General features: G+C 42.1%; 1 protein-coding gene across 1 annotated transcript; it reads right to left on the reverse strand.

The window, feature by feature from the left end:
* Positions 1–614: 614 nt before the first annotated feature.
* Positions 615–22265, reverse strand: sptlc2b (serine palmitoyltransferase, long chain base subunit 2b). Its single transcript, XM_071924916.2, has 12 exons — positions 22051–22265; positions 18156–18350; positions 17036–17190; positions 15581–15729; positions 14873–14997; positions 13015–13108; positions 12313–12418; positions 9742–9961; positions 8577–8703; positions 4965–5100; positions 4516–4645; positions 615–3261 (listed from the first exon to the last, which is right to left on the reverse strand). Exons 1-12 carry the CDS (start codon positions 22192–22194, stop codon positions 3148–3150), a joined length of 1695 nt encoding a protein of 564 aa, XP_071781017.1. The 5' UTR covers positions 22195–22265; the 3' UTR covers positions 615–3147.
* Positions 22266–23442: the final 1177 nt, after the last annotated feature.

Genomic DNA, 23442 nt, shown 5'->3' on the forward strand with positions numbered 1-23442 from the left:
GTGTGTGTGTGTGTGTTGGGGCGAGGGTAGGGCGGTGTGTGTGTGGAAGGGGGTGGGGTGTATTGGAGGGGACTACTGAAGAGTATTGGGGGACTATTGCTTCCCAAAGGTACAAGAACTTCAGGTGTAAATACATGGGCTGCTGCTGTAGAATGGAGGGAATGGAGAGGTCAGTGGTAGGGGAACCCGCCATATTAACATAACATTTACTCTAGTATTTGAGTCATAAAATCTTATTTTCCTCACAACAAGTGAAATAATGTGACAGCGGTATGAATTCATTCCACTTGTTTCTAGAATTTCCTAAATCAAGTGTCATTTTCTTGACACAGTATCCAGGGGTTTTGTTCCTGCCTTATTCTGCCTTCTGGAGACAAGCAGGATTAGCTCACCGCATTGGCAGAATGTTTCACTTGTTTTAAGAAAAAATGACATTTTAAAAAGACTAAATGATTTGTTATGGTGGAATTTTTCGCAGTGTAATGGTAGCAAACTGCAGGATATCAATGACTAATCTGTCAAAAAGGCTTTAGAACACATTTGTCATTGACTGTTCAGTTGTGCCTGCAATCTGCTTGCGCCCACTGTAAATAAACACAGACCCATTCCAGCACTTAATACAAAGAAAGAGTGATTTAATCTTTGCAGCACTGTTTCCAACAGCATGGTCAACATACATCATGGCTTTACAAACCCCTTTAAGTGGTTTATCTTCGACCCAAATACAATGAAATTGCCAAGGGCAAAAGCAACTGATAAGGAAGTTTCCAATGGTCACTGCAGGTCAGTTCACAGGTCTGTTTGTGGCAGGTTGAACAATGTCACATTACATCAAAGAGCTCCAAGCAATTCTACATTTGAATCATCTCTCTGTTTTTGATGCTTCCGTTTCAAACTAAAGGAAGCCTGTCTGAGAGAAATCGTCATGTTGCTGTTTGCAATTACACTGTGCCTCCAAAGAAGAGAGACTCCACATACTGCATGGGCCTCCAGACAGCTTGGGAGGAAACTCTGACAAGAAGCAGAGTCTCATGTCAAAGCACAATGCCGAGGAGTGAAATTCCAGATTATATTGTCATGTGTTCTAGCATTTACTGTCATGTTTATTGAATCAAATGCATCGCTCAACTGTTATTCAAGCCATTTTTCATGGACAAAACAAATAATAACCATTTTGGAATGACTGTCACTCACAGACAACAATGCAATACATGTCTAATTAATGTACAGTAAAACAAAGTGACCCTAAAAGTTGTCATACTGTGCTGTAATGCCAAAAACATCAATAAAAGCATCTCTAAACTTTTGAGTTTAGTCGTTTTGATGAACATTTATAGGAATGGTCACAATGCCACACGATGGCCAGCTTTCCGACTGGCTACACCGATGCGGCCCGATGATCAACAAGTATTTTCAATTCACATCAACAAAGTGATAGAACATAAACATACACACATGAATTGGATGTTTGACAGTGGCACAGGTGCCGTATTTAGGGGTGACCTGTCTATGTAAGTTCACACAGAAAATCCAACGGTATAACAAAACAAACACTTAACAGTGAAAGCAGGTCGATTTGGAATGCCATTCGATAAGATGATCACAGATGATACAGTACGGGAAAGAAAAAGTCTGTTTCTGACATTTTAAGCATGCCCAAACAAATCCTGCAAATTTCAGTGACTACATCATCTGTGCATTTACAATGCCTGTCAGTAGTGCTAGCACTGAAGTAAGACGTGTAAGTAGTCCGCTAAAACACACACACGTTCCACCGGGACACATTTGGAGCTGCCTTTCAGATAAAAGGTACATTTCTCACAAAAATAGACAGCTGAAAGAAAGACAATAAAAGGCATTTAAAATAAATAAAGCTGTCTGTATATCAGATAAGCATGGAAGCAGCATCGTCATACATACAGATCTACGTTACAGCGTGTCATCGTGTTCAGAGATTGGTGTCGACGCTGATTAACAAGAAAGCACTTGAGTGAGAATGACAGAACGACAAAAATCACACGTGTAGCTCATTAGCTTATAGAAATGTTAAAGACATTGGGCTCAAGTTTTTGAGTGCAGGTGTAAACAGTAAATAAGGCTGAAAAATATTTCTAGAAAATAAGCTGTAAAAAATATTCCTTGCTCTTGCTCTCCCAGGGGTTCCTTCCCTGTTAAATGTTTTTTTTATTTATTTTTTTTCATTTTGAACAGGTGCTTTGCATTTTAAGAGAAAGGTAGAAAATATATCTATACATATATATCCTTTGGTTAGGGAAAGAACCCAATATTCTATACTCTCTATTCAAGTAAAAGTGATTAGGAAAAAAGCCATCAGACAAATACATATGGAGAACACATGCTTATGTTGCTCCTTTGAAATAGTGTATCTTTCTTTGAGGTTTGGGATGCTACCCTAAGGCAGTATTCTACCGACTTCGGGATAAATAATATTTACATATATCTTTTATTTACTCTTGTGTGCATCATAACAACTGTTATGAACCCATTTCTCATTTATATATAAATTTTCTCCAAGTGCACGAGTGGTAACTCATGGCAAAATCCTGTCTACTCTACACTGTTTGGATTACAGAGAAACTCCACATTGTTATTATTATTGCACAAATAAGACGAGTTCAGTGTGCACACAGGAATAAGACTTGACGTTAGGTCTTACACAAATGCAGTCACAATAAGTTAGGACAAATTGAATGGCTCTGAACACACTTTGTAACAACGGACACAGAAAGACAGAAAGATGTGGGTGACTTTTTGGCCCTCTCCCTGCTATGGGTGATTCGGTTGGACAGCTCACAGAACGCATCACACACACAGGCTGATAAAGCAATGCTAGTGTGCGGGTTTCGAAGCGGGGCGGACCTGCGAAGACTTTGGTTCGGGCGAGTCCGTTGGGGTCGAGAGTCGGATGGTAGAGATGTGGAGTAGAGTGGGGTACGGACTGGCTCAGAGGAAAATAAGAGCGGGTCACGGGGGGAAAAGAGAGGGATCCGAGAAAGGAAAAGGTAGAGGAAAGTATGTGGAGGGAATTGGTGGGGGAGAGGGAAGCGGGGGGCGTTGATTGGGAACAGTGTGTAGAGGTGGGGGGGGGGGGAAAGGCTGGATATGACGGGAAGGGGATGATGTGGCTCAGTCCTGAAGCAGGCTCTCCTCAGACATCCAGCCCAGAGAGGGCAGGGGCTGCTCACGTCTGGAGTACTTCAGCTGCAGCAGGTCGCCCACTTCACTGATGGCCTCCAACGCCTGGCACAGGAAGAGGAAGAAGGTTATTAATCCTGAATCCAACGAGACATTATTTATGCAGATCAAAAATATTTAAGATAATGCGTTTTCACACTGAGCCAGAGGAAAAAAAACAAAAAACCTGATGGTTAATGCACTGCAGTGCCTGATCAATTGCGCAAGTGACACAAGTTGAATACGTTTTTTTTTGCTGTTGGCGATAGATAAAATGATAAGCATTAATCATCTTTGATTTTTAGTCTTTCAACATGTCAGAGGAGTGAAGGAGACGAGGCTCTGGAGTAAAGGTGAACGGAGAGCTCCCTGCAAAACCACAACAGAGCAGAAACTCCTCCGCTGCTTTCCACAAGAGACTGTATCAGTGTTGCAACACTGCAGGACACCTGGAAACAATTTACCTTCCTCCTGACCTTTTTTCTGATTCCATAGTTTGAGAAATAGTGAGGGCTGGGTTTTCCAAAGACGGAAAAAGCGGCTCCTCGAAGTGCTCAACAAAGGCAGGCTGATGCCCTTTAAATGGACTATTAAAAACGGTGTTGACATACTCCTCAATGAGATAAATGAAGTGTCTTTGGAGAGACAGAGAAGCCTGAGTAAAAGCCTCTGTCTGAGAAATACTGTAATATTTAGAGACAGCTTGGCCTTCCACGTTCCTCTATAATAAAGGACATATTGGATGCCTTTATTATTCAACATACACACTCACACATATGCTGACACATACACATACACACACACACGTTGGCTCTGACAGTCGGCAGTCAGGCAGATCTGACTGACTGACCAACTGCTGAGAAAAGCTCACTCAGTGTTTTGAAGGGTAGCGAGTCTAAACACATGATCATCCACGGATCAAAAACAGGCTCTTATATCATGTCAGAGGAATAAAATTAAGTCTTCAACAATAAATGTCTATTCTGTAATGATATCCCCTTGATCTGGAGCCAGTGGTGAAGAAGATAGACTTTGAGTAGAGATCATAAGTGTCTTTCTCTTTATATCTCTGATGATTAATATAAACCCAAATGGCAGTTGCACGTTGGTAATGGGTGTTCAGCAGCATTCAAACAAATGTGTACAGACAGTTTGTCTGGGAAACTACTTTTTTCTTATCTCTCCCACTCCTAAGAGTGAACAAAGAGAGCTGATGTGGCAATTTGAGACTCTTGTTATTGATGCACATCAGAGATGTGACAGTGCAGCGAATGCAAATGGTGTGTTCTGGATGCTTATCGGACTTATCGGGTGACTCACTGTGTCGAGCATCTCTCTGGTATGAGCGGCCGACACGCAGAAGCGCGCCCTGGACTCGATGATGGGTGTGGCGGGGAAGCCGACCACCACCGTGCCGATGTTCCTCTTCAACATCTCCCGGCCAAACGCCCTGCAAAGCAACGGCAGGATTAGACGAAGAGCAACACTTGGCAAGGTCTGAAGATGGTCTGAGCTCTCAGCCATCACCACATCTGAGATGGTGTCTCTCTCTTATATGGGCGACTAAACTGAAATCATCTACTGCCTTCAATATGCATAGTTAGATTCTATTGAGAAAAGGGACAAAGGTAAGGAAAGTCATAAAAAAACAAAGTGAGGCGAATACGTCTTTCCTAGATGTGGAATGATTTAGGAGAAATATCCTATTGATGTTAAAATGGCCTCCAAGGACTCTATTATATACTGCGGAATGAATGAGAATCACCTACCCAATTTTGGCAGGCATGTAGAGCATCATGGGCACGACGGGCGAGTCATCGTTGCCGTAGATGATGAAGCCCATGTCGCGGAGTTTCCTGCGGAAGTAGGTGGTGTTCTCCGACAGCTGTCTGAGGCGATCAGCACCTGGGGAGGGCAGAGACAAACGTTCAAGCGGAGGCCAAGTCCTGCTCCGACAACAGGAGCAGATGTCAACCATAAAATGTTCAAAAATCCTTGGGATGAGTGCTAAACTCTCTCCAGTAAAAACAATGTTAAATCACTTTACTTGAAATTAGAAGTTAAGTTGTTTTAGCAATGGAGATCTTCATTACACACAATATTGAAAGTAAATATTTGTAATGGAGTTAAGTGTGGCACTTATACTGGAGAAAATAACTGATCAAAACCTTCACAGGTTGAAGCAGCAGCCCCTTCAATATTGCTTAGACTTCAATCAATTCCTTTCATATGTGACTTTGAAGATGATATATGCAATATACTGCTGGTAAATTTGTTGTGATGACACGTTCTACTGCTACCAAAGAAATGCCACTGGGGCTGCTACCAAAGGTAGCCCTAATGAACTGCTTTGTACATTCATTTTGTCCAATGTGGGAGTTTTTGGGATTGATTCCCTGTTAAATTTCTTAAATGGAAGAGCAGTGGTAGAGAGGCAAGCTGTATGTAGCACCAACGGTCCTTATCACAATCCAATTGACACTGACATGCGCTTATTTGGAGGAAGCCCTGCACCATTTGCCTTTGAAGACAAACAGGGTTTTAAGTTAAGAGGTCAAGGGGGTGAAACTAAACAGGCATCAATCTACGAGTATCAGTCACATGACCTATGGATGCACACTGTGGATTTCCTCACTCAGACCTGTGCAGTGCCAAGCCTCCTGAGATAGCATCTTAACCAAATAAATAACCACATGGCACAAAGCGCCAACAACAACAACAGACATCTGCCTGGCCGTGTTGAAAAACAGAGCAGAAACACGACGGCTTCAAAGCACCCCAAGACACAACAAAGTCTGACATATTTACCCAGACATTTTTTTTACAGTCCAGGAATCCAAAACTGTTCTCAGCATTGAGTGATTAGTTGGGGGGGAAAAAAGAAACAGTAGCATATGATATTCAGGCAGATTGCTTTTCAAGTGCTTTGGTATTCCTTTGATATTAGGCTCATATTGAAGAATGCCTTGTCCGTCTTGTACCCTTATGTCCTATCCACATATTTGATTGATGTAAGCTTCAAACAAGAGACGTTCATTTTGATGTAGGCCTGTGCCTGGAACCATGGACGGCCATTCTTAGCAACTTGAACACAACACCAAACCGTTAGCAGGCAGCTGAACTGTCACTCTGACTTCGTGTCTGCGTCTGCAACTTCAAAGGCATGAATTTCAAACAGTGACTGGGCTGCAACCAATCAGCCTGTCATTGTTACTCTTCCACAAGGAAAACTTGTCAAGCTGGGATATGGTGCAAGGTCAGCCAGTCTGGCCTGCTCTTCTCAGAGAACGGTCTGGAAAGAGAGCTGATGACATTGTGGAAAGACCAAAGTAGGGATGGAGGTTGCTCCTAACCGCCGACACGGGTTCAGGTGTTTATTCTTCTCCCTAATGGCTGAGAGTAGACTGGGGGGTCAGGGTAATCTGATCTTATATCAGCATTTTAACAGAAACTGCTACCTTCAAGGCCCACAAGGAGTTAAGGGGTACCGCCCTACAAGAAAAACAAGACCAGAGAGTGACCTGTTTGTGTGTGTGTGTGTGCGTGTGTGTATGGGAGACGAGTCCAACAGAGTTTGATCTGTCCAAATCTCTGGCCCTCAGCGCCATGCCGCTTTGTACCCAGCTGGAGGGCAAAGAGACACACACACACACACGAACAAACACACATCTGAAAGCCATAAAGGGAGTGTATCAGAGTCAACACACTACCACTTCAAGAGCTTCAATCAGCGTGGGCCGACTGAGAGAAGCAGGGAACTGTCCATCCACCAGTTCTTAAAAAATGCATATTGGGAAAGATGGAGAAAGACAAGAGTACTGTGCAGTGTTTGAAGATCTCCCTGTAGTCCTCCAAAGTTCATGCTTAAGAAAAAAAGTGTAGGTTTTATCTCACCCTCGACAGATCAGGGAGTGAAACAAGAGCTGTGATTTTCAAAAGGAACTCTTCAGCTGGCAAAAGAGATCCTTAACAGCGATCCTCTCAAAATGTTAACAATAAGATGCATTTTTCCAATACACCGCAGCTTGATTTAGGTGCAACTGGGAAAAGCCCATTGTGACCACAGCCCACTCTTGAAATATTAGCTCAAGTGATTTTCTAAAACAGGAAATGAATGGGAAAATTACTCTTTCAACACATCCTATTTTACAGTAGCCACTGAGGTGATGTGAGTGTAGACATGGGTCCATGGGGCCCAAATTATATCTAGACTACGCCTACACATGCCATGTGGGTTTGATAAGCCAGTCTACCACTCCTTTGTTTACTGGTGTCTATTTGCCATAGTTGGCCATCGATAACAGCCTTTATCACTTGGCAGGGAATGAGAGATTGCAAGGGTAAACAGGCACACTCAGTATGAAGGAGCCAAAGGACAAACGTGGCAAAGCTGATGTGAATCTGGAAAAAAAAAAAACATGATGTCATGGCAACTAATACCTCTCTACCAGTCAACTGCTACAAAGTCAATGACACTGCATGGAGAGAGAGGACTAAACACAGATTTATAAAAAGCGAACACTCGGAGCCACAGGTCTATACTGCCATCTTGTGGTCACTGATGGAAAGCCATGTCACACAGTGCCAGACAGTGTAATCCCAAAACAGACAAAAACACTTTCCAAGTGACCCAGAAACTAGGCCTACATCTAGGACAACATTTCTGATTGGCTGCAGTCCAAGGGAAATGAAAAGCATGAAAAGCCCACAATGAAGAGCCCCTACAGTCCACTATGCACCAGACACATACTATTATCTTCCATTTGACATAATCTGCAGAGCCAACTCCACCCAATCCACATTTCTACCAGCTCTGTGTAACTTGCCTACCCAAAGCCCTCTGCATTCCATGTGGGTGCAACAGCAAACAAATGGTAAAAATCATACAATATGACACCCATAAACCCCCTAGCTTTGAGCACCACCCTGGATTATTATGACTGGTTTAAGAAATCCAAATACTGTGGATGTTTTTTTCCACCTTCATGCTGCCTTGATCATAGCCTATGCCAGTCTTTTCTCCTGGCACTGGTACAGCGCTAAATCAAAATGAATCAAATTGTAAACAGTGTTGTGGGCATGCAAGACAACAACCCCAATTTATTTTACTGTGCCTTCTCCATTTTTTCACTTTCCTCAGACACACTCCAATTATATGGGCGAAAGCATCCTATCAATCAGATAATTATGTGATTCTCCCCGTAGGGAAATTGTCTTTTTGCTTGACCTCTCCACAGGGAGGAGTGCAGGATCAACTACAGAGCAGCACCCCTGGGTCTGGCAGGGAGAGCAGGGCAGATGCTTGCCAATACGGGAGCTTGACACACTTTTGAGTGATTTCACGCTATGCACAGCACTGGCATCACGTCCTGGACACCTACCCAGTGTGGACCCGTCCTCTCCCATGATGATCTCCATCGAAGTGATAATCTGCTGGGCCACAGGAGGGGACATGGAGGTGGCGTACAGGGCGCTGTGAGAGTGGTTCCGCAGGTAGTCGATCAGCTCCTTAAAGAGAAATTACATCAGAATTGCTTTTATTTGCCATGTACAACGGGTACACAAGGAATTCAATTTGGTTATCTGATGCTGACAAATTACATGACAGCTGCACATTACAGGACAGTCACCCTAGTGTGGGACAAAATACAACAGGACCTCATATAGTGCAGAAGAGTAGAGTAAACATAAAGACAGTACAAGTATACATTCAAGATAAACAAGTGTAGCAGCATTGTAGCTGGCACAATCCTGAGTAGTTTGAACACAATAGGACCAACTTGATGAAGCTTGATGATGATGCTGTGATGCATTGGTAGCTCAAAACTAAGAGATGAGGATCTGTCAGTGCAGTATAACTTCAGGGTAATACTTCAGTACTTTACAAGTTTGCACACCTTGCACACAGCACAATCATTTGGGCAATAGACCATTATCTGGGCATTTCAGGAATGCCCTGATGGTGAAATGTATTTATTTATTTATTTATTTATTTTAAATTTGAAGAATGTGTGTGTGCGTAAGTGATTCTTTTGCAAGAGAAATCAGACAAACGAGTCATTTAATTAAAAGCTTTTTTTGGAAAACAGGAAGCAAACTTTCCCACTGCTGGTAAAACAGTGTTGAGCAATTACATTATGACGGAAACTGAATGACACACAGGGTGTTGGGTTTCAACGGTCAGGATCCTAAGGAGGATGAGTAAGTGCTGAAACTACAGTGATATCAGTGGGCCTCACCTAACAACTAAAACTGGCTCGGTTATAAAAAGCACAACTCAGTTATAAAAAAAGAAACCATGTCAGACACACCTTGGGAAAAAAAAAAAAACTACAATCAAACAATCTAGATCTGTAATATGAGTAAAGGAGGGAAGGAATGAAGGAAGAAAAGAAGGAAGGAAGAGCGTCACACTGATACACGTAAATCCTCCTAATCAGTGCCTTGACTTCTCAAACAATCTAAGTTTATGATCCAGGAAATAGTCACTAGGGTGAAGTCTAAAACCACAACCCCTTGGCTTTACCTGTGCGACAGTTCACTAACCTTCTTGCCTCCGATGTATCCCCCAGCAGCACCGAAGCTCTTGGTGAACGTCCCCATCATGATGTCCACGTCTTTGGGGTCCAGGCCAAAGTAGTCAACCACCCCTCTGCCATTAGGCCCCAGGGCCCCGATACTGTGGGCCTCATCCAGGTACAGGTAGGCCTTGTAGCGCTTCTTCAGGGCAATGACCTCTGGCAGACGAACGATGGACCCCTCCATACTGCAAGGAGGAGGAATTCATGTAAAAAAAAAAAGACAAATTATGTGTAGTCCCACAAGGCAGTTTATTAGCAGTTTATTTGAATGTGATTTCAGCTTTCTGGCTCCCTAGTCGATCAACTGCCTTAATCTCTTTTATGGAGAATACAGTAATGTTAGGCTACTTGGCTTGTTCGTTAACATTACCAACTGAACCATTAGCAAACATAGCTTATGATGCATTATATACATAGAAGCACTGTGTATACAACAATGTGCAACTACGTATACAACAATATAAAATGAGTATGTGTTGTCCTTTAATCATAAAAATACATCATTGGATCACAGCAGTCCATTCAAAGTATTTGCAATGAAGCACCTGGAAGTAAGTTCTCATGTTGTATGACAGATAAGATGTGTAAGTTCAAAGTAAAATTTTCAAAATGGTACATTTACATACTATTATTAATGATATACTGCTCAATAAAGAACAGATATGATTTGTAGGAAATCATGTTTTTAGGTGCTGTCAACCATGGTAAAGTTTGATACCCCGAAGTGAAGTATAGGGGAATAAAGTGTCTCATCCTGAATTTGCCTCTTGATACTGTGGTGCTAGTACTGTGGTAAAAATACAGTTATGAAAACTCTATGTGCTATGTGCTCTATGTATGGTGCCTTTTCAAATAAAGGTGTCAGGATACTGCATCAGTAATGGTACACAGTGGTACATGATGCAGAAGTAGCATATGAGCAGTCTATCCTATTGGCTACTGCTTGAGCTCTTTGTTTAAGTGTGTACGTGTAGCTGTGCATGTCTTATTTGGCAGCTGAAGTGTTTCCTTTGGAATTCCCTGTGGAAATCCCACTCCATTAACATTACATTAGTCAAGTGTATTGATTACCTCGGGCAGTTTCCCCGAGAATTATATTGATCGCATAGATTGATTGCCTTTATATAGTAAGTACACTTCAAAGGACAAGGCAGAGAATGTATACTTAAAGGAGAGTGGGCACTCTGTCTACCATGCCATTATTTTCTTTATTTAGACAAAAGGGAAATTGGTGAGTGTTACCATAATAGAGGGATCATGGCAAAGAAACGGTCTTAACTGTGAAGCTGGGATTCAAGCAAGGGTGAGATATGGTCACATTGCAAATGGTGCCGTCTCATTTTTCCCTACCACATAATTTCTTTGTATTTACTATGCAAAGTCAGCAGCTGAGTGTAACATCAGTTGAAATCAGTGTAGAGAAATGCTCTTACTTACATGGAACCGTAATCTGCTGAGACATTGCTTCCATTATCTTGTTAAAGTGCTTCATTGTTTCACTGCAAATGAGTTTGCTGATACAGTGAAGATGAGGGCCATATTCAAATATTAAAACAGCCTTCGGGACCTCCGACTAGCTTACTAAGTCATTACTTTTATATTGTTGCTGTTGCCATAATGTCTCAAATGGAGTAAACTGCTCTATTGCATCAGAGATGTCAATCATGCTGGCAAGGATGACAGCTTACATTTGGGAATAGTCTTCTCCTGGTCTCAAACCTATGAATTCAGTGATTGCCAGTATGACAGACAATTGCGCTACCAATTAAGCTAAATAAAGATTGATGAGTCTTGAACCAGAGGAGTGAATTTAAAGGAGAATACCAATGTCATTTAGAGTTATAGCCCATTTACTTCTGTCTAAGTCTAGTTTACATTTCCCCCAGTCCTTTTACAATTCATGTTGTCATGTCAATTTTTTTGTTTTTCTGTTTTTAAAATATAAACTTTATGGTGCCATTAACTGCTATCCCAGCAAACAAACACACCCTAAATAAAAAGACACGGATGTGAGAATAAAGTTTGTAAGGTGACATGTTTTTGAGGGATTATTTCCTGGTGGAGATTTCCATTTCTTCCTGTGGGCGTCAGGTAATTGACAGTAAGCAGAATGTAACGTAAACTCAACTCAGGCACACTCTGGCACAATGAAACAACGATAAAACAGAAACTTTGACAAAACCAAATTAAGGCTTCATGTTTACTGTGATGGATTATCTTGCCTGGGTAATTTTCAAGTCATTTTTCATAGTGTACAAAAATGAATGGAAACAAATGACTTTTTCTGAAGGTAGAAAAGGAGCCCTGATATCTCCAACTATGCTGACTTGTTGACTGTGTGCAGACAACACCAGGAAAAAAATGTAAAGGAGAGGGACAAACTAGACAATTGGCACAAACTTTAAAATACACTGGTATTATCCTTTAATTGGCATATTGCCAATAAATACTTTTGTTTACTATACGTGTGTGTGTGTGTGTGTGTGTGTGTGTGTGTGTGTGAGTAAAACACAAAGAGAGAGGGATTAATATATACCTGTATATTCCCTCCACCACAATGAGGATTTTCTTCCAGGGCCGGTGTGTTCTTGGCTGCCCATGAACGATGGCATCTCTCAGCAGCTTCTCCAGACTTTGCATGTCTACAATACACAGGAATTAGGGATAGAGTTTACCTTTAGTCTTACGTTAATTAGCAAAGAAAAGATCTAGAGAAATCTCGGCATAGTAAGCTTTTATTGTCAAACGGCAGATTTTATTCCTCTAAAGAAATATGAGAGCATTCTTTCAATTCAATTCTTTCAATGGCTGAGTGTCAATATTTTATGATCACAACCCTTTGGAGCGTTGAGAGTTTTTCCTCAGCAGTCAGTCAGCCTGGTTCCTGGTTGCTGACTGTGAGCCTTGACGCAGCTCAAGTGATATGTGTGTGTGTGTGTCTGCTAAACAGAAAGCCACACCACACCCATTACTGTGTGAGCGTGTATAGTAAACAAAATGAGATGTGTCAATTTTGCATTGAGTGAAGCAATTTGCAGCAGACACACCCTTCTTAAATGTATTTGCTTTTCTCTTGGGTAAAGCAGCTAAAACTTTAGACAACAATAGTGTTTCAAGAGATGCATTTTAGTCACTCTAACCCTCTGTATTCTGCGTTACTGCATGCTTTGGGTGCGTCAAGTTTACAATTCTATGTGGTTATTCTTATGTTATGTAATGGTTACCGTAGGTCACTCACTGTTGTGTTTGAAGACCCGGATGGTGGACCCAGACAGGCGAGCACCCAGCACCAGGGATGCGTGATTCAGCTCGTCACTCAGGATAAGACAACCCTACAACAAGGTAAAATAAAAACAAAAAATATTCCTTTCAAACTATTCAGGCAGGGTTTGGGATTTCTGATCAACACAAACACACAGACAGAGGGGAATCAAGTGATTCTGGTCTGCATTTCAAAGTCAGGAGAGCAGGCATTCCTAATTAGCCAGAAAACACAAACACTATTCAACGTTGAGAGTGAAGCTCATCATGCAGCAACGCTTAAGTTAATTGCCTTATTAAGAGCTTTGCTTACAAAATAGTAATACCTAAGAATTTAATTGACTGGACTTTTCCAGTGTTGAGTAATGACTTCCAAGTACAGCAGTTGTTGATTATTCCTCTTTGAAATGTATTGGTTGTTGCAGAGACTTAAAATGTCTGAAACACTGTGCATGTTTATATACACAGAGTCATATCCTGGTTAAGGTCTTATTCAGGTTAAGCTGTACCCCTTCCTCTTTGACTGAGAAATACTAGGTTACTTCTAATACATTGGGAAATGATGATCCCTATAGTAATCTGTGTGATGTTTTTTAGTGATATCAAAATGTACCCATAACCCTGTGGGAATCCCAGTTTGAGCAAAGGGCTAAAAAACAAAAGTGAAAAGAGTAAAATGGTTACAAGCCACAGTAACCCGTTTAATGCTGGACAAGATGGCATCTTAACAAGGTTTCTCATAATCAGAGTATGAGCTTACTTGGGTTATTCTAAGAGAATTAGTTTAAATGTATTAACCCAAAACCAGGTTACCTGAGTAACTTAATTATGAACAGAATCTTCTGTGTATGTTAACATAGGCACTGAAATGTTTCGACATTTCATCCCAAGTCTGAATCAGAAACCAGGCATTTTGAATTTAAAATCTAATTTACAAATCACTGCATTATTTCTTAGGTGGACTGGCTGGTTCGGCAGTCTGAGGTAAACGAGGTTCTAGGACAATTTTATTTCCAGGATATGACTTTTTCAAATTAAGTCATTAATATTTCCAGCCATCCCCCTAATGAGGACAAAAGGCCGCGGTCGCAGTACAAACGCAGACACCTTATCCACCTCCTGACACCCAACACACCCAAACTTTTCCACAGGTCACATCATTTCCTCTGGTCAATGAATGATTGAGCGTGTTACACAACACTCAATTATGCCATGACGTGAAGATGTGAGCCAGCAGAAAAGTGACAGGCATGGTTAGGAATTCATGATCCCTACTGACAAGGGAGGTGACTGAAATCTTTATGTTTTGCTGTCTCTCTGTCTGTTTGCCTCGCTCTCTGTCTGTCTGTCTGCATCTCTGTTTCTCACTCTTAAGACTGTCAGGAAACGTGCTCCGAGACTCACAAGGTACACGCGCCTGTCAGCCCAGATTTTTACATCCTGTTCAAACACTACTTAAGAGGCCCCGGCTATGGGAAAAAGAAGAGGAAGTGAGGACCGGTGTGTTTGACCTGTTGGGGTTAGAGCAAGAGAGACTAGCCAAATGTCATTCACCAACCCCTTTCACTCAGAATGTTTTGAAAACATGGGGCGGAAACTCGCACGTTGTGGAACAGTCTGAACTCTTCAGGGGCGGCCACTGATCTGAAAACACAACTTGTTTTCACCTCACATAGGAAACAGTGTGAAACTTTTTTTTTGGTTACGATAAAACGGGCTACAATTACAGGCGCAATTTGATAGAAATACCATCTACGGACAAAGCGAGGTAATTAAGAAGGAGTAGGGCATTTTAGAGAGAACAAAAAACAAAGGAAGAGAAGGAAATGCCATACCTTCCCGGTAAGAGCAGGAATGTTCATGGAATTGGTCGCGAAGCCCATGCCAAAAGCCATGGATGACTCGACACCCAAGAACCTGGCAACCAACTGCTCCAGCTCCTCGTGGATGTCCAGGTTCCCTAGAAACAACAACATGTCAGTAACCAAGTCCTGCCACATCACCCTAGAATTGTTTAATAGGGGATCTGTTTGTCAAGTGGCAGATTTGTTTTCATATCCCTGTTAAATGGTGTTAAGAGCGAGGTCAGTCCACTCTCCTTGAGGTAAATGCACCAGTCTCCTTGGCTACTTGTTATCTTCAGTGTTTTTCTTTTGCAAAAGATAAAGATAAAATGTGCTAAACTAAAATATAGCTGCCCAGGTCAAAAAAGTGACTGCAGCATACTCGGCATTAAAATGGACATTGACTTGAAAACTTCAAAGCTGAAGTCTGGTGTAGTTTACAACGTGTCATTATATTTCGTACTCTGCAATCTTTCAGTGCTTCAAAACCACTTGAGCCTGTGGCTTCTGTTGTTTCCTGAACGTACTACAAACAAAAGAGGGCATGGCCTTTAAAGGAATAGTTAAGGTTTTTAAGAAGTCTGTTAATCATGAACTGAAAGCTCATTTTTGCAATGAAAGCACTCTCAGATGACAAATCATAGAGGCTTCTTAATAAAAACCTGAACTACCCCTTTAAGAGAGCTTTTTGACCCTTACCCATCTCATAGCGGGTGCTGCCCACTCCAACTCCATACTTGTGTGTGGCCTCAATAGCAGCATCGGCACAAGTGCCAGTGTTCTCAGCAAAGCCGAGGTAGTTGTATGAGCCCATATTGATGACATCCTTCACAACTTTGCCTGTGTGCCTGAGAGAGATAGAGAGAGAAAGAGAAAGAGAGAACAAGAGAGGGAGAGAGAGAGAAAGAAAGAGACAGAAAGAGAGAGAGGGAAGGGAAGAAAGCAGTGGAACCCGGACTCAAGGTTAATAGAAATAATAACCTTCAACATGCATACCAGTCAAGGTTGCCGGGCAACCATTTCCTATTCAATGTTGATCCTTACACTGCCACAGATATCACGCTGCACGTACGACACTATACAATACTTTATTGTCCCAGGGGAATTCAGTTTGCATAGGCCAGCACAGAAAAAAAACAAAGTACACATTATACGCACCAGCAAGCAAAATATGAAACGACATTCAGTTATCAGTGCAGCCAGTCTATTTTATGTACATGGAAAGGCCAGCGCAGATAATGAACTGCTCAATGTATTCAACAGTGGGCAGGGTATAAAACAGAAACAGTAATGTTATCAGTCTATGCCCATGGGGAGACAAGCACTCAACTATATGTACAGTATACATAAAATGTTATTCATCGAGGCATTTTTCCTCTTGTTGTAAATATAGTGGGTCCAATAATCTCTGGGCAGTTTGTCTGCACAGACTAAGTTGTTTGCCATTTGTTATCCATGGATTCTCCCCATTCATTAGCACTCTTTAGCAAGTTGCTGTGAAACGACTTGCTAACAGTCAATGATAACAATTTATCTATATTACTGTATGTTTGTGGCCTTAAAGACATCAGAGCGGTGGGCCCAGTGGATCAGTGGGTTAAGGCACAATCCATGAGCTTGCAGGATCTTTGGTTCAGGGGTTGATGACCTTCGTTGCATGTCATCTCTCTCTCTCTCCATTCTTTCCTAACATTACCCACTGCATACCCAGTCTAATAAAGCAGAAATGCCTTAGAAATAATCTTTAAAAACACTGGGACAAAACTTAGTCCAATTATACGCCATACAAGTGTTTTAGAGACTTTTTGCTGTCTGGATTGTATTCATACTACTTCCGACTGGTGCACAGTGTCTGTCTGTTTCAACACAATGCCATGTGACAGATACGACTTTTGTCACTCTTATCATCAGAAACAGGTCGATGACCTTAAGTGCAAAACACTTCCCACTAACCTAGAGATTGGAGACAGTGAGATATACAAATGGGCACTCACTCTCACACTCCCCATAGGTGGTAGGAGAAGTGTAGTAATCAACTACATGGACAACACCTTGATATAAATAACCATGCGTACATATAGACACGCACAAACACACACACACACACACACACACACACACACACACACACACACACACAGTGCAGCAACTCACTGGAAGGTCCAGTTGTAGTCATGGGAGACTCTCTCTACCAGGTCCATCTTGGCACCAGGAACACTACAGATGGGCCGGTTCCAGTTGTCCCGGATCCTCATATACAGGTTCCTGGTGTAAAAGTTCTCAAAGTCCTGATACAGGGGGACGAAATCCTACGGGAGAGAGGAACAACATTTATAAGGGTGTGAGAAGAGATGGAGAGATGATAGTTCATTTTCATTTACTTTGCCAGGCAGGTCAAGTTAAGTGGAAAACCTTTAATGGGAAGCAGGAGAGTTGGATGGACACACAACACTCAACAGGGAGACAATTACAGACACCAAATAGGAGAACAACAGTTGTGAAACACTGGACAGTACAACATGTTTTGTACAGTTGAGGGGAAACTGAAACAGGTAGGACTCGCCCATATCCTCATACTTATTGTCACGTTTCTTCTGATATGAAAGTTTGGAGTACATGCCAAAGGAAACTATACTTGTTCTGCGGTAGTACAGTATCACAAAACAGTAGCACTATCAACACCAATCGGCTGTGTGGACTTTGTCTTGACCAAAGTCACCTTTCCGCATTTCTGTGTTAAAAGTGCATTGTTCATTTCCGTGCAGTTTCAGATAAACTCATTCTACAACAAGGGCCACGATCAACGCTACTGTTGAACCAAGTAAAAAGGGTGTGAAAGCAAGCGTGAAAGACGAGCAATACTGTCACAGCCAATGTGGCGGGCTGTGACTTGTACAGTTTCGTTCTAGGATCAGATAGCCAACATCCAAAACAATGTGACAGCTTTTTTTGGCTACTGGTATAAGTAAAGCCAGTTATGGAATAATATTAAAAGTTCTGCCCTGTCTTATGTCTTATGACTTGCTTACAAAATAGCAACATTTAAAAGGATGGTGTATTTTTTCACCTCATAACAAATGATTTTGAAGAGAGAAATTATTTTAAAAGTGATATACAACGAGTGGGACTGAAATGCTTCCATTCTAGATGATGTGCCAAAAGTTTGAAATGTTTGAAAGAAAGCATTAAAATGATTTGTCTTGAACTTTCAATGAATCAAAGTCTTGGCTTTGAAATAGTTTTGAATCAGCCACAGTATTCAACTAAGGCCTACCTTCTGCTCCTCTCTCTCCCGGGCCACGTGGCACTTCTCGATGTTCCAGTGGCGAAGGAAGTCTCGGAGGTAGCCGAAGATGGTGAGGATGCCATAGCCCATGTAAGTGAGCACGGCCACCAGGAGAGGCGTCTCCTCAAACGATTCCAAAAAGGGCTTCTTGTAGAGGCTGGAGTTACGCGGGACATTTTGGTTCTGGGGGAAAAACAGAGAAAAAGAAAACAATTGTAGCCCATGTCTTTTAGAATTAACAATTAAGACCTAATGTTTAGTTTAGTCCACTGCACTTCAGTTTGACAGCTTTTATCAGAGTATAACCAAAAACACCCACTCATTTACTGATACATCTAGGCTTAAGACACCGATTTATGTGTAATAATGTCAACGAATGAAAAGAAAGAAGAACAGAAATGAAATTAGAATTCTCTTTTAAATCAAAACTGGGCCTAGCCTGAATTGACGTATATTTCCCCAAGGCACTTGAGGTCAAACTGGCCTATTAGCATCAACGATCACACAGGGAGAGGTCACACAACTCACTGATAAAACGGTAAGAACAAAAGCTCTTGTCACACTGCAGCTAGGCCTTTAGGACAACAGTGCCTGTGAGCCTTGAGCCATCCCAACAGGCGGTCATTTCTCCTTTAAAAGGTAATGGCTTATCTCTGCTTTAAATCTGTTTACTCATTAAATCTGCCACAGTGGAAAGCCCATTTGAATGAGAGAGAAGGCAGAGCAGGCCAAGCCAGCAAGCAGCCTGCAGCCTCTCTCTCTCTCCCTGTAAACAAACAGAGACAGGAGAGCTCTGCTTCTGCCAGAGCTAAAACAGAGGAACCAAAAGTAGACTGCATCTTTGTAGCGTGTGCAGTGTGAAAGAGTTTAAAGGTGTTTTTGTTGGCAAGATGGTTAGAAAGCTAGTAAAGGATACAATAGGCACATTTAGCCGGCTCCGACCAATGGGCAGTAAAACAGCCATCAAGAGGGCATGAAACAACCTGGGGCCTAATTCATGAAGCTTTATGAATAGAAATATTGATCTCAGATTATGGGACCATATAAAGTTGGTCTCACATCAGAAGTGCTATTCTATTAAACTCAGTGGATATAGTGGACCCTCACCTCATGTATTCAACCAACTAAAAGCTACTGAAAAATATCTTTGGGGCATCACTGCAAGCTGGACTGTGGACTGGTTGTCTACAAAACCAACACTAAACAAATGAGGGCCGTCACTCATTACAAGCTCTGCCCTGCCGCTTAGCAACCACACGACATGTGACCAGTCATGACTCTCGAAGAAATACCTCTGTGGAGGAGAACAGGACAGCACTGCAGCGTGTGTGTGTGTCTTTGTGTGCGTGTGTATGTGTACAAAGCCGGTCGAACAGGTCCCTCTCTCTCTAAAGATCCTTGAGAATACACTCCCAAGTCTTGAGTCCATGCAGTCTTGTTTGTGAACTGTCCCAAACTTAGACCTAGCCCTCTATTGAGCACAAAAACACATTCATTTCCAAGCACACCACTCAAGAGAAACCGTTACATCCCGAGGTCAACCGCTGCAACTAAATACAGTTCCGTCTACGTCATATTTGCTCAACTTTTTATAACTGTAGAGTAGTAGGAACTAAAAAGATGTAGGCCTGTGTCAGATCATATGCTCTTTCAAAGACTTGCTCTGTAGCTGAATAGATGATCATATTCCATTCAACCCACAGAAATAAAAGTTTGCATGTGGTACATGTTTCAACACTGATAAAAGCAATGACTGAGTCCTCTTCCCACTAATTGCATATTCCATGCGCAGCTTATCTGTATGGATCCATTATTGACAATATCATCTCGGCTGAGAACTGTTAGTGCTGTCTTCTTGTATTCCTTCCTGCTCATAAAATATCCTGCCTGGTGCCAGTAAACAATGGGTGGGTTATTCACCTTTGCTTCCAATCTTTTTCCTTTACACTCCCTATAGGCATTATGATTAACTCAATACAAGAAAGTCCATTTTTCATCCAAGGACCCAGACCCAGGAGTACATTTACACGACCCAGGCAGATTAAAGCACGGTCTAGATTCTTGTCATGTGGGGAAACTCAACAGAGGCCAGCGACCCATTTTGGATCCACAAATTTAATGCTGCGGCCTGAAAGGTAGCCAAAAGAGACGAGAAGTTCTGTGGGTGGTGGTGCACCCGTAGGTCTGCTGCTGTGACAGTGAGAGTTTCCACACCACAGCTTCCTCTTTCAGTTTTACAAGTTGTTAACCGCCCGACTTTCCATCAGTCTGCCTTATCAACCTCAGATCAGAAAGAAATGAACTGATAACACTTTTTCAATGTTGATACCAATTCTGAGTATTTCTAACCTTTACGTATTGCTTAATACAATGTACCTATCTGGTTGGTCTATTACTTATACTGAACAACACAGATTAATAGTTTGAGGTCACAAGAATAATTGAGATGTTAGAGACCTAACACCCTTCAATGTGTGAAAATGCCAGTGCTTTCATTTGTATGTTTCACATGGCTCTTGAACACTGAATGTAGTTTGTTTTAAGAAGTTCACAGATACTGTTACCCTAGTTTCACCTGGTATCAGCCCGATACTGGATACTAGCATCAGTGCATTCCTAGACGGGAAAAACTGATATGATCTCTGCCTTCTCTTCTGGCAGGTTGGAGAGAATACATGCATATGGAGCTAACTGGTCTGACAGTCATGGCACCTGGACCTAATTGTCTGAAACCACTGTATTTTGAAATCAGCAGCATTGCAGCTGTCTGGAATTTGACAGGCTCAAGTACGAGGAGACTCAGTTCAAATCTTCCTGTATGTACGTGTATGTATAGGATTTCTCTGAATGTGTGTGTTAGTGTGGAGGCCCACTGAACCCAAACCTCTGAAAAAAACTTCAAAGGCGTGGGTGTGATACCCCCACACACACACACGCCACCACCCACTTTCATTCTGCTTTCCATTCCAGCCTATAGGAAGAACCACGCCCTTCATAGCCTGAAGACATTCCTCTCCCCCTTTAAGTGTCAAGTGGACGGAGGCCTGCTCTCCTCTCCTCTCCTCTCCTCTCCTCTCCTCTCCTCTCCCAGGAGAGAGAGCCAGCTCCTCTGGTAACACTACACAACGGGGCCCTGCTGGTATTCTCCAAGCCAGTGTCAGTGTAAACAGAGACCGGCCCATCCACACCACACACACACACACACACAAAATAACAACAAGGTGTAAGGTTACAAGGACCTCACCACTACAATCCCCCCTGATCAGGTAGCATGCGCCATTGTGTGGTTAAGTAGTTTTAAAAGGGCAAAAATAAGTGACAAAAAGAAAATGGATTCACAATAATGTTATCATTCAATTTATAATTCTGAGCTGTAAGGCTTAGTACTAACACAGTCTCTTGTATTATGCCTACATCCTATTGAAATCTGTCATCACTAAATAGGTTGTTTAGATCCTCTACCCCCATACGCCTGATAGATTAAAATCGTGTCTTAAACATAGAAATTAGTTTTCAAAGCCACGTGTAACATATCAGAAATCAGGTCGCTAATGCTAGACAGCTAGCTAGGATTATGTCGCATTAGTACAATGCTGTTGTAACGCATGTAATCTCGACTAATTACAATCCAGTTTTCCATGTGAAAACATAACGTTGGGCTGCCTTCATTTGGCTGCAGTTCTCACTTTTCGCCTGTCTGTAAACAAAACAAATACTCAAAACAAGAATGTATATCCGCAGTGGCACACGACTGAGCATTCGTTGATTAATATTTCAACTGAAATTATTTTCTTATGTAAAATGCCTTAGTAGACACAATAATAAACACAGCGTTGCTTGTTTCTGGCCCTTCCCCATCGAGCAGTTGACGGTTGGGCCTCACCTTCTCCCTCGGGCGACGATACTTCTGTGTCTGTTGAAACAGGCAGTGGTTCTTCACGAAGCCATTTTTACTCGATTTCTTGCCATTTGAGGTCCGGTGACAGGCGTCTCCGTTTAGCAGCTTGTTCGCGGAGCTTTCGGTCATTTTTGTCGGCCAACTGCGCCCGAAAAATTCACGATTTGAGGTGGCCCAACTTGTGTAATCGTGAAGTCATGTATGAGCTGAGGGGGAAGACGGATGAGACGCCCACTCTGCACTGGCCACACGAGCTTGGCGGAAATCCACGCCCCTGCCTGCTTTCATTGGCCAATGGTGTTACTCCAGTGCAAAGATCGTGTATGCATAAGAAAATGATTCACTCAAATTAATTATCCCTCCCTCTGGTCTGCAAACCCTCACATTTGCATTATCGTTCTGTGGGCCATATCTCTTATCCATTATAGGATATACAGTATTATGTATATGCCTCTTCTACAATGGATTTCTCCCTGTGTAATCATTGAACATCGGCGCAAAATGCTGGGTCTAGAAAACAGCACTTGCACTTTGATTCTGACGGATTGCCGTTTAACACTGATGTGTTAGATAGCTGAAAAATATTCTGACATCAAACTCGAAAAATTGTAGATGCACTGGATTTTTTTTCCTTTAAACGTCAATTTATTCAGACTCTGGTCCGTGATGACGTTTGTGGTCCGCGGAAATAGGAACAGAGTGAGAGCTCTTGCCCTCTCTCTGTCTAGCGTCACCCATTCCTCAACAAGGGGGGTCCTAAGGCCCAGCCCATGGAAATAACCCATAATAACCTTTGCCTGGGCGTCAGCTGAACACCCACTTCCAGTGACGCTGTTTCTCACCTGTACAGGACAAGTGTCAATGATCTGTCCAAGGTGATTCCCACGAGAAACATGGGAGATGTCTACAAATTCCTACACTGAATATTACACTGAATAGAAATACTCATATTAGATCAAATGGCTAAATATGTCTGATCTGCAGTTTAGGATAAAGTCTCTCATGGCACCAATTTTCCAACGCTTATGTTTGGCTGTGAACTTATTATTGCAGAGATTTGGGATTATTGCAGAGAAAGGCAGAGAGAAAACAGTTGATCTTTAATTGCTTACAAACAAAAACAGACATAGAAACATGCCATTGGTATGCCACTTGCCTGAAACTGTAAGCTGTAAGTTAACATTAGACCCTTTGGCCTATCTGCCCACTCCATCAGCCTGCCTTGTTTTACACAACACACAATTTTCCCATTTCAGAGCATATATGAAAATGTTTCTCTTCTCTCAGAATGACAACAATGCACTATACTGTATGTTTTCCCTTTACCGTTTAGGAGGGAAGGAGGTTTGTACGTAATGTTTTGAACTACCAGTGAAG

This window comes from Centroberyx gerrardi, chromosome 18 (assembly GCF_048128805.1).
Source record: "Centroberyx gerrardi isolate f3 chromosome 18, fCenGer3.hap1.cur.20231027, whole genome shotgun sequence".
Lineage (NCBI taxonomy): Eukaryota > Metazoa > Chordata > Actinopteri > Beryciformes > Berycidae > Centroberyx > Centroberyx gerrardi.